Source organism: Heptranchias perlo, chromosome 14 (genome assembly GCF_035084215.1).
Source record: "Heptranchias perlo isolate sHepPer1 chromosome 14, sHepPer1.hap1, whole genome shotgun sequence".
NCBI lineage: Eukaryota > Metazoa > Chordata > Chondrichthyes > Hexanchiformes > Hexanchidae > Heptranchias > Heptranchias perlo.
In genome coordinates this window covers 29,953,827-29,967,612 of record NC_090338.1, presented here as the reverse complement: position 1 = coordinate 29,967,612, position 13,786 = coordinate 29,953,827, and the positions used below count along the sequence as shown (strand labels likewise).

Below are 13,786 nucleotides of genomic sequence, written 5' to 3'. Positions count from 1 at the left end.
TTGACCAGGAGCAGAAGCAAGAGTTCACGGTAATTTTTCCCAAGGCACACTGAGGCTATTTGTAATTTGTAATACCCCTATTGCTGCCCTGGGTGAGGTCAGCTAAATCAGCACACATGAACCTGGGGCCTTCCTGGTGTGCATGATTCGAACAACGTAGTGTGTATTTACCCACTGGGACATTGGGGCGCATCGATTCCCTTCTTCCTTTTGTATCACACAGGACAACCATGACACCAGGGGGTGCAAAAAAATCACAAACCTCAAAGACTGATTAAAATATTAGACTGAAGAAAAGCAACCTGCAGTCTGGTTGTGGGCAAAATCTGCCTGATTCCCAGCACCGAGCAAGGATTCAAAAACAGAAACCATTTTTGGAAGGAGAAGGGAACATGAGGGGAAGATGGTGATTAACATTATCTCTTGAACAGACCTTACCTTGGAACTGAGAAAAACACAACTGTGAACTTTGAACGAATCATGTTAAGAGTATGACCAGCATCATTAGCATGACTGATCTACTTTAAACTGAGTCTAATGAAAACTTATTCCACTCAATTGTTAGATTGTTCCATTAGCCAATTTCTCCCTACTCATTTTCTTTTAAATGGATCTCATATTCATCTTCACATTAAAAAAGTGTTTGAGAAAACATTTTTTGCTTGCACTGACGTAAATTCTATCAAAGTGCATCACTGTGTTGCAAAACCATTACAATGAAAAAGATTTGTCAGACTTCCTCCTCCCAGAAATGATAGAGTGGAATCCCTGCTGAATTTCAGGGCCACTGTTCTTATTCATTTAGAATAGGATATATAGGTAGGCGAGGTTGGGGAATCGCCTTCCATTTGTTCACACTGGATTCAAATCCAGATCTTAAAAGGTGATTCTGCAATTCGAGTGGGGAGCTGCACACAATGGGCAGAGTTACAGTATTGTAACCCTACCTCTAACCTACACTCCCTTTTAAAGTAGCTTCCCCTTTGGGAGCATGGCATCCCTCCTAATATGATAACGCACTGGGCAACCCAGTTTCCTTGCACATTTTCCTCTTTTTAATTTCAGTACATCCCAGCGATGGAAGATTACCATACATTTTTTGCCTTCTTTATCATGCATGTAACTCATTCACAGAATACATCCTCTTACTTGTAGGAAACATCAACCATTACCTGCATTTCTCCATGATGAGCTGCTGATTTCGACTGAGCCATCAGGAGTGGACACTAGATTTGTCTTGTAGTCCCTTGAGCTTAGAAGGTTGAAGAGTAATCTAACTGTGGTGTTTAAAATGATAAAAGGATTTGACACAGAGAAACTATTTCCTCTGGTTGGGGAATCCAGAACAAGGAAAGCACAATCTTAAAATTAGAGCTAGACTATTTAGCAGTGAAATCAGAAAGCACTTTTTCACACAAAGGGTAGTGGGAATCTGGAATTCTCTCCCCCTAAAAGCTGTGGATGCTGGGTCAATTGAAATTTTCAAAACTGAGATCGTTAGATTATTATTATATAAGGGTATCAAAGGATATGGATCAAACAAGGGTAAATGGAGTTGAGCTACAGATCAGCCATGTCTAATTGAATGGCAGAACAGTTTTGAGGGGCTGAATGGCCTACTCCTGTTCCTATGTTCCTAAATAACTAATATAAAGAGAGGACTGCAGACTAGAGCCTCCTATTCAGTGTGGCATTCATAATACGTAGCAGATATTGGCCAGGATTTATGTCCATTAAATGACAGATGATGACAGGACATTTAAAGAGTTAGGAGATAAATTAAAAAGCAGGACCTCAAAGGTGGTGATCCTGGAACTCCCTTCCTAACAGCACTGTGGGAGAACCGTCACCACACGGACTGCAGCGGTTCAAGAAGGCGGCTCACCACCACCTTCTCGAGGGCAATTAGGGATGGGCAATAAATGCCGGCCTTGCCAGCGACGCCCACATCCCGTGAACGAATAAAAAAAATAAAAAAAATTACTACCAGTGCCACGTGCTAGTGAGTATAGGAACAGAAGAATAGAACCAGATGAATGCGTGGCTGCAGGGATGGTGTAGGAGGGAGGGTTTTAGATTCCTGGGATTGGGACCGGTTCTGGGGAAGGTGGGACCTGTACAAGCGGGACGGGTTACACCCGAGCAGGACCGGGACCGATGTCCTCGCAGAGGTGTTTTCTAGTGCTGTTGGGGAAGATTTAAACCAGAATGGCAGGGGAATGGGAACCTGAGCAGGGAGACAGAGGAGGGAGAAACAAGGATAGAAACAAAAGACAGAAAGGGAAGAAGCAATAGTGGAAGGCAGAGAAAACAAGGGCAAAAAACAAATAGGGCCATAGTGCAAAATAAAACTAAGATGACTAGCAATCTTAAAAAGACAAGTCTAACGGCATTGTGTCTAAATGCGCGGAGCATTCGTAATAAGCCAGATGAATTAACAGCACAGATAGATATTAACGATTATGATATAGTTGCGATTACGGAGACATGGCTGCAGGGTGACCAAGGATGGGAACTGAACATCCAGGGGTATTCAATATTTAGGAAGGACAGGCAAAAAGGGAAAGGAGGTGGGGTAGCATTGTTAGTAAAGGAGGAAATCAATGCAATAGTGAGGAAGGTTATTGGCTCGGAAAATCACGATGTGGAATCTGTATGGGTGGAGCTAAGAAACACCAAAGGGCAGAAAACGTTGGTGGGGTTTGTCTATAGGCCCCCAAACAGTAGTGGAGATGTAGGGGAGGGCATTAAACAGGAAATTAGAGACGCATGCAAGAAGGGTATAACTATAATCATGGGTGACTTTAATCTACATATAGATTGGTCAAACCAAATTAGCAATAGTACTGTGGGGGAGGAATTCCTGGAGTGTGTACGTAATGGTTTTCCAGACCAATACGTTAGGGAACCGACTAGAGAACAGGCGATCCTAGACTGGGTATTGTGCAATGAGAAAGGATTAATTAACAATCTTGTTGTGCAGTGTCCCTTAGGGAAGAGTGACCATAACATGACAGAATTCCTCATTAAGATGGAGAGTGAAGTAGTTGAATCCAAAACTAGGGTCCTGAATCTAAATAAAGGACATTACGGAAGTATGGAGGTGCGATTTGGCTATGATAGATTGGGGAACTTTACTAAAAGGGATGACGGTGGATAAGCAATGGCTAATATTTAAAGAACGTGTGCAGGAATTACAACAACTATTCATTCCTGTCGGGCGCAACTGTGGCTTACAAAAGAAATTAGGGATAGTATTAGATCCAAAGAGGAGACATATAAAATTGCCAGAAAAAGCAGCAAGCCTGAGGATTGGGAGCAGTTCAGAATTCAGCAAAGGAGGACAAAGAGATTGATTAAGAGGGGAAAAATAGAGTATGAGAGTAAACCAGCAGGGAACATAAAAACTGACTGTAAAAGCTTCCATAAATATGTCAAGAGAAAAAGATTAGTGAAGACAAATGTAGGTCCCTCAGAAATGGGGGAAATTATATTGGGGAACAAAGAAATGGCAGAACAATTAAACACATACTTTGGTTCTGTCTTCACAAAGGAGGACACAAATAACCTGCCAGAAATGTTAGGGAACCAAGGGTCCAGTGAGAAGGAAACCAGTATTAGTAAAAAAAAGTGCTAGGGAAATTAATGGGGCTAAAGGCTGACAAATCCCCAGGGCCTGATAATTTACATCCCAGAGTACAAAAGGAAGTGGCCCTGGAAATAGTGGATGCGTCCAAAATTCTATAGACTCTGGAACAGTTCCCACAGATTGAAGGGTGGTAAATGTAACCCCACTATTTAAAAAAGGAGGGAGAGAAAAAACAGGGAATTACAGACTAGTTAGCCTAACATCAGTAGTGGGGAAAATGCTAGAGTCTATTATAAAAGATGTGATAACAGAACACTTGGAGAGCATTAACGGGATTGGACAAAGTCAGCATGGGTTTATGAAAGGGAAATCATGCTTAACAAATCTACTGGAGTTTTTTGAGGATGTAACTAGTAGAATAGATAGGGAAGAACCAGTGGATGTGGTGTATTTGGATTTTCAGAAGGCTTTTGATAAGGTCCCATACAAGAGGTTAGTGTGCAAAATTAAAGCACATGGGATTGGGGGGAATATACTGGCATGGATTGAGAATTGGTTGACAGACAGGAAACAGAGAGTAGGAATAAACGGGTCTTTTTCCGGGTGGCAGGCAGTGACTAGTGGGGTACCACAGGGATCAGTGCTTGGGCCCCAGCTATTCACAATATATATCAATGATTTGGATGAGGGAACTAAATGTAACATTTCCAAGTTTGCAGACGACACAAAGCTTGGGTGGAATGTGAGCTGTGAGGAGGATGCAAAGAGGCTCCAATGTGATTTAGACAAGTTGGGTGAGTGGGCAAGAACATGGCAGATGCAGTATAACGTGGATAAATGTGAGGTTATCCACTTTGGTTGTAAAAACAGAAAGGCAGATTATTATCTGAATGGTGATAGATTGGGAAAAGGGGAGGTGCAACGAGACCTGGGTGTCCATGTACACCAGTCGCTGAAAGCGAGCATTCAGGTGCAGCAAGCAGTTAGGAAGGCGAATGGTATGTTGGCCTTCATTGAAAGAGGATTTGAGTACAGGAGCAGGGGTGTCTTACTGCAGTTATACAGGGCCTTGGTGAGACCACATCTGGAGTATTGTGTGCAGTTTTGGTGTCCTTATCTGAGGAAGGATGTCCTTGCCATGGAAGGAGTGCAACGAAGGTTTACCAGACTGATTCCTGGGATGGCAGGATTGATGTATGAGGAGAGATTGAGTCGACTAGACCTATATTCACTAGAGTTTAGAAGAATGAGAGGTGATCTCATCGAAACATATAAAATTCTAACAGGACTAAACAGACTAGATGCAGGGAGGATGTTCCCGATGGCTGGGGAGTCCAGAACCAGGGGTCACAGTCTCAGGATACGGGGTATGCCATTTAGAACCAAGATGAGGAGAAATTTCTTCACTCGGAGGGTGGTGAACCTGTGGAATTCTCTACCACAGAAGGCAATGGAGGCCAAGTCATTAGATGTATTGAAGAAGGAGATAGATATATTTCTTACTGCTAAAGGGATCAAGGGATATCGGGAAAAAGCAAGAACAGGGCACTGAATTGGATGATCAGCCATGATCATTTTGAATGGTGGAACAGGCCCGAAGGGCCGAATTGCCTACTCCTTCTCCTATTTTCTATGTTTCTATGACCATTTCCAATTATTCTGTATCATTATAGATGAAATATGGAAGCACAGCATATAATGGTGCTCCTTTCACATCATTTTTTAAAACATAAATTATGTGTCCTCACTCCTGAATGGGCCATTATTATGCCATGTCTTCTGTGCAACAGATGATGAAAGGAAAACACTTTCAGCATTGCTGGGTCAGTTAATGGCTATCCTTGTACCATTTGTTCTTTGTGATAGGCAGAACCATAGACAATATGACTGTTATCTTGTCTAGCTTTAAAATTTAAATGACATATAATCACATAAACTTCTAATCTGTGTCCGAACATGAAACAGTTTAGCCCATTCAAATCCAACACAATATGGCTTCACTGTTCCACACCGGGATCTAGTTATAGCAAAAGGCAATCAGTCAGCTTTACTGACCTTTGAACACTCACTTTAAGTGTATGACTAATTTATTGCGACTTTTGTACAAGTTTAAGAAGAGTGCATGCAGGAATTTTTGACTCACAAGATAAATTTCCTGTATACGAACAGCCAGTATCAAAGATAATGGCAAATGGAACCCTCTCACACAATGAGATGGTTTTCAATAGTCTTAAGGTGTGACATTTTTGAAAAAAATATTCTCAAAATATCTTTGAGGTGTACACTGAGTTTGACTGCTGTACAAGTTATCATCTAAGATGCTGTTACAAAGTTTTCAAGGTTGCTGTTTTTCTGTATTCGGGCATATTCCAGTTACGAACTTAAGGGGAATTCTTGCCATTGTAATGTTTCTTACAAGATTGTCATGGTTAGATATAGAGGAGCACACAGTGATGAGACCAGTGATGTGATTAATTCCCACCACATCACTGATTGCTTCTGACAGTCCACCCCGATTTTAACTCAGGACGGGAATCAGGTGAATGCAGGCTGAGGTGGGCGGCAAGCCCGTCTGGCCTCGGCAGCATGAGGCCCGGGCAATTTTAACTTCCGGGTGGGGGGGGGGGGGGGGGGGGGGGGGAGGGGGGGAGGGGGAGCCCGGGAAAGGGGAAGCCTAAACTTTTCTTGTGGGGACTGGAGGAGCACTCTTACGCTGGCCCCGCAAGGAAGGTTTAAAAAAAAGGTTAAAACTTACCTGTTTTGGCCTCTTCTGGCCCCAACTTTTTCACCTGGCGGGAAAGCTACAATACCTTCACCGCTCAGGACACTGGTTAAAATAGCAGTCAGGCCCCGGTGATGTCACTGGAGCCCAATCTGCATATTTAAAGAAGGACCCCTGTCCTGGCGGGTGTCCTTCTCGCCTGCTTGGAAGAGCAGGTTAAAATGGAAGAAAGCAGGCAGGATGTTGGCCACTAAATCTACTGGGCAATTTTAACCGCCCACATGACCGGTTGTCACCAGGCGGGCAGGGTTAAAATTGCGCCATACAAGTTTGATGTTAAAAATGAGCATCAAAATAATGAAGGAATGCAATGAGAAAGTCCGTATGCAGTGAATATAGGATTGGGTTCAGAATGAATGTTCCCTCTGATACAAACTGTGGCAGCAACGTTTCAACTAAGTTTTCAGAGCAAACTCCAAGCCCTACCACAAACTAAATCTGACCACAAAGCTCCCAAACATGATGACACAATTTCTTTAAGTAGCACAGACTCCAAAGCTCAGAGTCTCACATTGACCTGACTTGACATTTAGATATTACTCACAGTGTAAAGATCACTTTGCTTTTTCACTGTTATTTCTGATCAAATGCCTGACACAAGTATACTACAATCACACATTTGATTAATTCATTTACATGCTTTTAGCTTGCTTGGGAAGGAAAAGGTTAAACCACTGTCTGACACCCAATGCTGGTTTCATGCATAAAGATGCTGGCATTTATTTTTGTCAAGATTAATTTGGAAAAATCATTTTTGTGCAAGTTCTTCCATGGCTCTCATTGAGTCTTTGTTTTGAAATTTTGATTGGTCCTTCTATCTGTGAGGCTAGTGTGTAATATAGGGTTTCTTACTATGGATTTGATGTTATCCGCACTTTCCAATCATGAGCAAGAACCCTGGAAGATTTTTCTTCTTCCTAGCCTGAGAATTTTGGGACTAATGACCCGAATCCTGGCTGAGATCTGTTAATTTAGCAGTTGCCAGGGATGGGACCTTCTGATTTGTATGGCTCAGTAACACACTATGCAATGCATTTACTCACTAAGTATTCAAGGGAGCGCTTTTCATTGAGTTGTAAAGGGGCTGCCTTGGGGATTTTTCAGCAAGGGTTGGGAGAAGGGGGCTCAATTAGTGCAATTATAGGAATTAACTATCCTGGAAGATGCTGATGGGGTGAGTTTGCATATTGCAGTAGATTGATTCCTTCAGTGGCACCTTTACCAATGCGTCGTTGTTTTCTGTTCTCACTCCTGGTTTGAATTCTTGTTGGAAGCAGATCACTGACAAAATGGTAGAAATGTTTTACAAAAGCTTTTACTGGAAAGCAAAGCCCCATTAAAGCAGGAAGAATTTTGGGAAAAAGTAATAGGAGATCTAGCAGGAAGCTCTTTGTGAACCCAGCATAGGAAGGTTTTTTTTTAAAAGAAGTTTGCTTGAGTCAAAATAGTTTGACAGCTTGTCCACTGCCCTCTTTGAATGAATGTGTTTCTATTCAGTGAAAGTGAAGCAGACCACTATAGAAGTTGAGTCATTTCTTTGTCTTGCAATTTTTATTTTGTCACGACTTCTGCCTAGCGTGTGAGGGTGTGTGGCCTCTTACAAACTACAACTGCACCAAAATGCCAGGAGCGGTCCAGTGGTGACATTCACTGCTGATTTTCTCTCCCCTTTTCAAGGGAGGAAACCACGATACAGCTCTGATTGGGAACTGGGTGGAGTGGATCCAATCTACATCTGGTACTGTGAGATTTGAATGCCTTTTTGCAATATGGAATTGGACATTAACTTAGAAACAATGGACAGCTTTGAAAGATACAAAAAGACAGAACAAACTGCTGTTACCATGGTCCCTTTGTGCAGCTGGGCTTTTGATTGATTTAAAACTGCAGTTTTATGGGAAAGCTTCTAGAAGTTTTAAACAAGTCAACATACCACAGAACTGAGAAACTGTGAAACAGTTAGAATCATGGACAGAAAAAGGGGGGGGGGCTTTACATTCCAAAGTGCTTGAAATGCTAGATGAGCACAGATAAGGGAAGCCTTCACATTTTAAAGTGCTGAGCTAATTGTATCTGTCTTTGAACGAAGTAACTGTCCATCATAGAGGCCTAATCACAGGAGATCATTGGACAGAATGATACTTCTCTGCCATTACTTACGCCCCAAAGTGCAAAAACAACATAAAAAAAAGACATTGCAATGGAACTGGCCCTGCAGTCAGAGGACAGAGCAACAGCAGCTCACCTCAAGAAGGAGGACTACATCAAGAAGAAGACACAACAGCCTTGAGTGCAACGGATTGATCACCCGGAAAACTCAACATTCACTCTCTACTTAGGAAAATTTGTATGAACTTGTGCCAATAAAGTTGTTTACCCTTAAAGCAATTTGTTCGTGTAGTACTTTTCCAAATGTTACCATCCAGAGTTCACCAACCCTTGGACGCTGGTAAGGATCGATGTTTGGATTGTGTAGACAAACACTACAATACTAAACTTTAATGCTCTAAGGCTCAGTGCCACTGCTGTGTCCCACCAGACCCACAGTATACAGGTGGATAGCAGCCTCTTAGGTTCATTGAGAACTGGGATATGTTTGAACTTTGTGTCTGTGTGCATAAAATGTTATTTTGCAATTATTTTCCTCATTTTCTTTCCCGACTCCCTTGCAGTCCTCTGGCTCTACCTCCCTCCCCTGAATCCTCTGCATCCTTGACGAAGATTACAAACTGCCTCTCTCCACTGAAGTGTGAGATTGGGTTCTGAGCTGGGCTCTCTTTCTCTAAGTGTTAAATATGCCATCATTGCAGCTGTTGTTTCATCACCATCACCAAAATCCTGGAAATTATTGACACAATGACAATTAGAATTGCTGATCCTCTTACCTGTTTTCTGGTTGATTTCAGCTGGAAGGTGCGGTGAGTGGGAGCTGGGGGCAAAGTGCTCATTGCTGTAGGAGATGAGAGGCGTGAGGGGATGGACTGCGTGGGATGGCTGCACCACAGGAACTTTGTTTGACTGAAAGAGAGGCAAAAGTGAAATGTTTAGATATTGGGGCTCAAGAGGTGAACACTATTTTGACATGATACACCCAACACCTCAGTGATTTGGGAACACAGTGATGCTCATTGCCATTACAGTAATATATATTATTTACTTGGCACTAGATTATTGTTTTTAAACTGCCTCCTCTACTCTGCCTTGTCAAATACTCCCAGATGACATGACATGGACTAGATGCAGTATAAAGTTCCTTCTACTTTGAGATGAGGTGAGATGAAATAAGGTAGGAGGAGGCTCCTCAAGCATAAACACTGGCATAGACCTGTTGGACTGAAAGGCCTGTTCCTGTGCTGTAAATTCTATGTATTACTCTGCCCCATAAAAGCTCTTGGAATCATGGTAAAACCTCCTCTACTTTGTTCTAATAGAATTCCTCAACTCTAACTTCAGAAGTGTAGGTTAAAGCAGTGGACTGTGTTTGCCAACGACTAGTCTGAGATTGCCCCAAAATTATTTCACACATTGTTCTTTTAAAGGTAGTGTCCAAATGTGACCTTAATAATGCCCTTTATCGGGTTACAATCTATTTAGTAGAATTTTGGAGTCTTCCAGTTGGTCAAGACAGTGAATAATTGAGCCATATAAACTAAGAAAGTCTCAGGTTCTATCCTGAGTCGATGTGGAGTCAGGGTGGTGGCAGCAGTGCCAAAGAATTTGGCCTCAGTGTCATGAGTTAGGAAGGTTTCTGTTTCCACTGGGAGTGCTGGATGTTGGGAGAAGATAGGATAGGCCTCAACTGTGATGCCCACCATTGTTAAATAGTTTGCAGACACTGTTTAGGTTCACACATGAAGAATTGTCATTTGGATGAGATACCAGAGGGTAACCAATGCTCGTGTGGCTGTACCGCAGCATGGAGGCAACATCTTTAGCAAAGGAGAAGGAGGAGAAGAGAAATTTGGCAAAAAAACAGAAAGAAAAAAATACACATTTTGACTTAGAGTTATGTGCCCTTGAGATGCATTTTAAAACATGATTAACTTTGTTGACATCAGCTTAAACACTGACTGGAAACTTTCAGTGGATGTTCAATAATTGCATCCGAATCCCTTTCCTGTTCCATTGTTGCTAATGGACATCCCTTCACTATATACACATTTCATGTTTCCTCTTCCAATCCACATAAGCTTACATTCATCTACATTAATATCTATCTTAGGCAATCTGCTTAATTGGTCCAGATCCCTTTAAATCTCTCCATACTCATTACCTGGTTACTTAGCTTAGTGTCATCAGCAAATTTTAAAACATTCATTATTATTGTACAAGAAATGCACTTCTCTATATCAGTATGACAGCAGGACATTTAGAACAGTTCTCTGCAAAACTTCACTAGTCACTGCCCCTCCCCTAGTCAGGCCTTTTTTCCCCCATTTATCATCATCTTCTGCTTTACTTAGCTAGTTTTCCATCCAGTTAGCAAATCTGCTGTTAATTCTATCAGCTTTATGATTAGCTTAGCCCATGATCTTTACCCTCCTGTTCTGAAGATAATGATGCATGTTGGGTTATGCTTCCACAATGGGTTACAGGCCTCTGGTACCTTGCCCAAATCATTAATTTTCATGTCAGAGCCTGGACAATGATAACGTGTGGGCGATTTGATAAAGTTAAACAAAATATTACTGGGAGAGTGCAGTGGGGGTTGGTGCTTTGATGTCATGATCTCAGCATAGTTGGATGTGGGTCCGCAGCCACAGTTCCTCACATGTTGAGTTCCTGACTTCAGCAATGCCATTGTGGGAAAACATGGAGAGGAAACCACATGCTTGACCACAGAGAGGGAGAGAAATTTGGAGGGAGAGTCACCTCAGAAGCAAAAAGATGTGACGCTGCAGATGGCTTTCAATGAATGCTCTTCTAGCAGTTTATGTACGCACAGAAGGATTTCAAAATGGGCTGATGTCACTAATCATTAAACCACTAACTGTATATTAAAACTCAGTCATAATAAAGCCATGCTGCTGCTGGAGGGGATATTTATATTCACCTTTCCTTTTGTGAGGATTTGGCTAAAAGCCAAATTCTTGTTTGTTTGCAGTATTTCTTTCTCCCGCTGCAGTTTTTTATCAAAGTAATTCTTCTCTTTCACATGAATATAAATCTTTTGCTTTGATCTATCGTTTGGGAACAAACACTGAATTCATTGATATTGAATTTGAGAATGATTTGAAATGAACAAGCATTTCAAGGGAGATCCTGTAATCTTCAGTGTCATCACTGACAGGCTTCACGGAAAGTTATTCCCTCACTGTTTGCAAACACACGACACAGAGACATAAGGGGGTCAAAAATGTGCAAGCCTTTCATCTCAATGTAAATATCAGCATCTGCCTGCTGGGAAGCTCTGCCGCCGTGCCTGCAGGACTTGGGGGAGGTTCCTTCATTTAAATAATCCTGGCATGCATCCACACCACTAGGAGCAATCTCAAATGCCCACCAGATGGGGGAGGCCACCCGCTCTGTTGGGGGAGTGCCAGGACCCCTGCCAAAAATATGTCATAAAATTGACCATAAGGGGTTTCACCATATAAAAAATCTGGTGCCTCCGGTGAGGAGTCCAGCCGATGCAGGGAGGGGATTCTGGGGGAAGACTGTGGGGGTCAGCATAATGAGGATCGATTTTTAAAGAACCAGGAAATGCTCCTTCTGACTCCACAAAATCACCTTTAAAACTGAATCTTACCTGTTTTTGTGTGGCCTCTGCAGTGGTCCCTTTAAGGACCGCTGGTTAGACCCCTTAACATCTAGCACCACTGTACTGCACATGCCCCACCCATTGGTATGAAAACATTTAAATGGGATCCTACAACTGCCATAGGGCTCTAATTTACAATTAGGCTCCTGCCTTTCAGGTGGGAACACTCTACCCCTATTTGCAGGCTTGGGCGATTTTATCCCCCCAATCTTCGTCTGCTGCCCGCCCTTTCTCCAGTTTAAACAGGGTGGGTAGCAGTTGATCTTCTTCCCATGGCTCTGTTAATGTTTCTTCTGGCTTTAATAAGACCAAATTGGAACAAAATTAAGCAGATGATTTGCAATATGTTGATATCAACCCCCATATGTAGGATCAAACTGTCAGCACACTGCTTGCTGTTCACTCAGTTCTGATGCTTTCCCCGATCCATATTCCTTTTTTAAAATGCCTTTATTTATTTCTTTTTCCTGATAATTTTTCTCTCCCTCTTTACTTCTCCTGAAGGTGTTAAGGGTGAAATTGGAATTGCCAGCCCGATTAACGATCCTTTCGATTGAAAATCATTCGGGGTGTGAAACGGGCGGCCGATTCGCTTTTGCTCGTCTTACTCCTGTTGACTCCCTGCTGGGTACAGCTCCATGTGCACCCTTGGCCCGCAGACACTTTACCCAAATGTGTGAAGCTTGAAATCGGGTGGGAGAGTGACAGAAAAAGGGGGTAAAATCAGGCCAGATCGTGCTCCCCCTGCCCCAGCGGGGACAGCTGCTGCCACTCCTGCCTCGATCGCCACATCTAAATGCTGGTGGGGAGGTGGGGCCTGGGTTCCTGGCAGTTTTTCCTGCCATTCTGGCCTCCTAGAAAGAAAGTACTTGCATTTATATAGCGCCTTTCATGACCTGAGGACACCCCAAAGCACTTTATAGCTAATGAAGTACTTTTGAAGTGTAGTCACTGTTGTAATGTAGGAAATGTGGTAGCCAATTTGCGCACAGCAAGGTCCCACAAACAGCAATGAGATAAATGACCAGATAGTGATGCTTTAGTGATGTTGGTTGAGGGATAAATATTGGCCAGGACACCGGGAGAACTCCCTGCTCTTCTTCGAATAGCGTCGTGAGTTCTTTTACGTCCACCTGAGAGGGCAGATGGGGCCTCGGTTTAACGTCTCATCTGAAAGACGGCACCTCTGACAGTGCAACACTCCCACAGTACTGCACTGGAGAGTAAGCCTAGATTATTTACGTTCTGACTCAGAGGTGAGAGTGCTACCACTGAGTCACAACTAACACTCTCCCTAGGACTGCCTGAAGAAAGGCGATGGTAGGCCCTGTGGTGGCGGCAGGAAGTGTCAGCCATGGCTCCGTTGGTAGCACTCTCGGCTCTGTGTTAGTAGGCTGTGATTCAAGTCCCACTCCAGGGACTTGAGCACAAATTCTAGGCTGACACTCAAGTGCAGTGCTGTTGGAGTGCTGCACTGTCGGAGATGCCACCTTTCGGATGAGATAATAAACTAAAGGCCCCGTCTGCCCTCTCAGGTGGATATAAAAGATCCTAAGACACTATGTCGAAGAAGAACAGGGGAGTTCGCCCCAGTGTCCTGGCCAATGTCTATCCCTCAACCAACACCACAAGAAAAAAGATTATCTGGTCATTA

The 13,786-nt window shown here is 42.9% G+C and overlaps 1 protein-coding gene across 11 annotated transcripts in view; it reads right to left on the bottom strand.

Annotated features, from left to right (window-relative positions):
* tcf7 (transcription factor 7) overlaps positions 1 to 13,786 on the bottom strand; it is a 172,323-nt gene that overhangs the window by 33,732 nt on the left and 124,805 nt on the right. For all 11 annotated transcript variants that reach the window (XM_067996177.1, XM_067996182.1, XM_067996174.1 and 8 more), the window contains one exon: positions 9,257 to 9,389. In XM_067996177.1, coding sequence (XP_067852278.1) covers positions 9,257 to 9,389 — 133 coding nt within the window. The remainder of the gene's footprint in view (positions 1 to 9,256; positions 9,390 to 13,786) is intronic.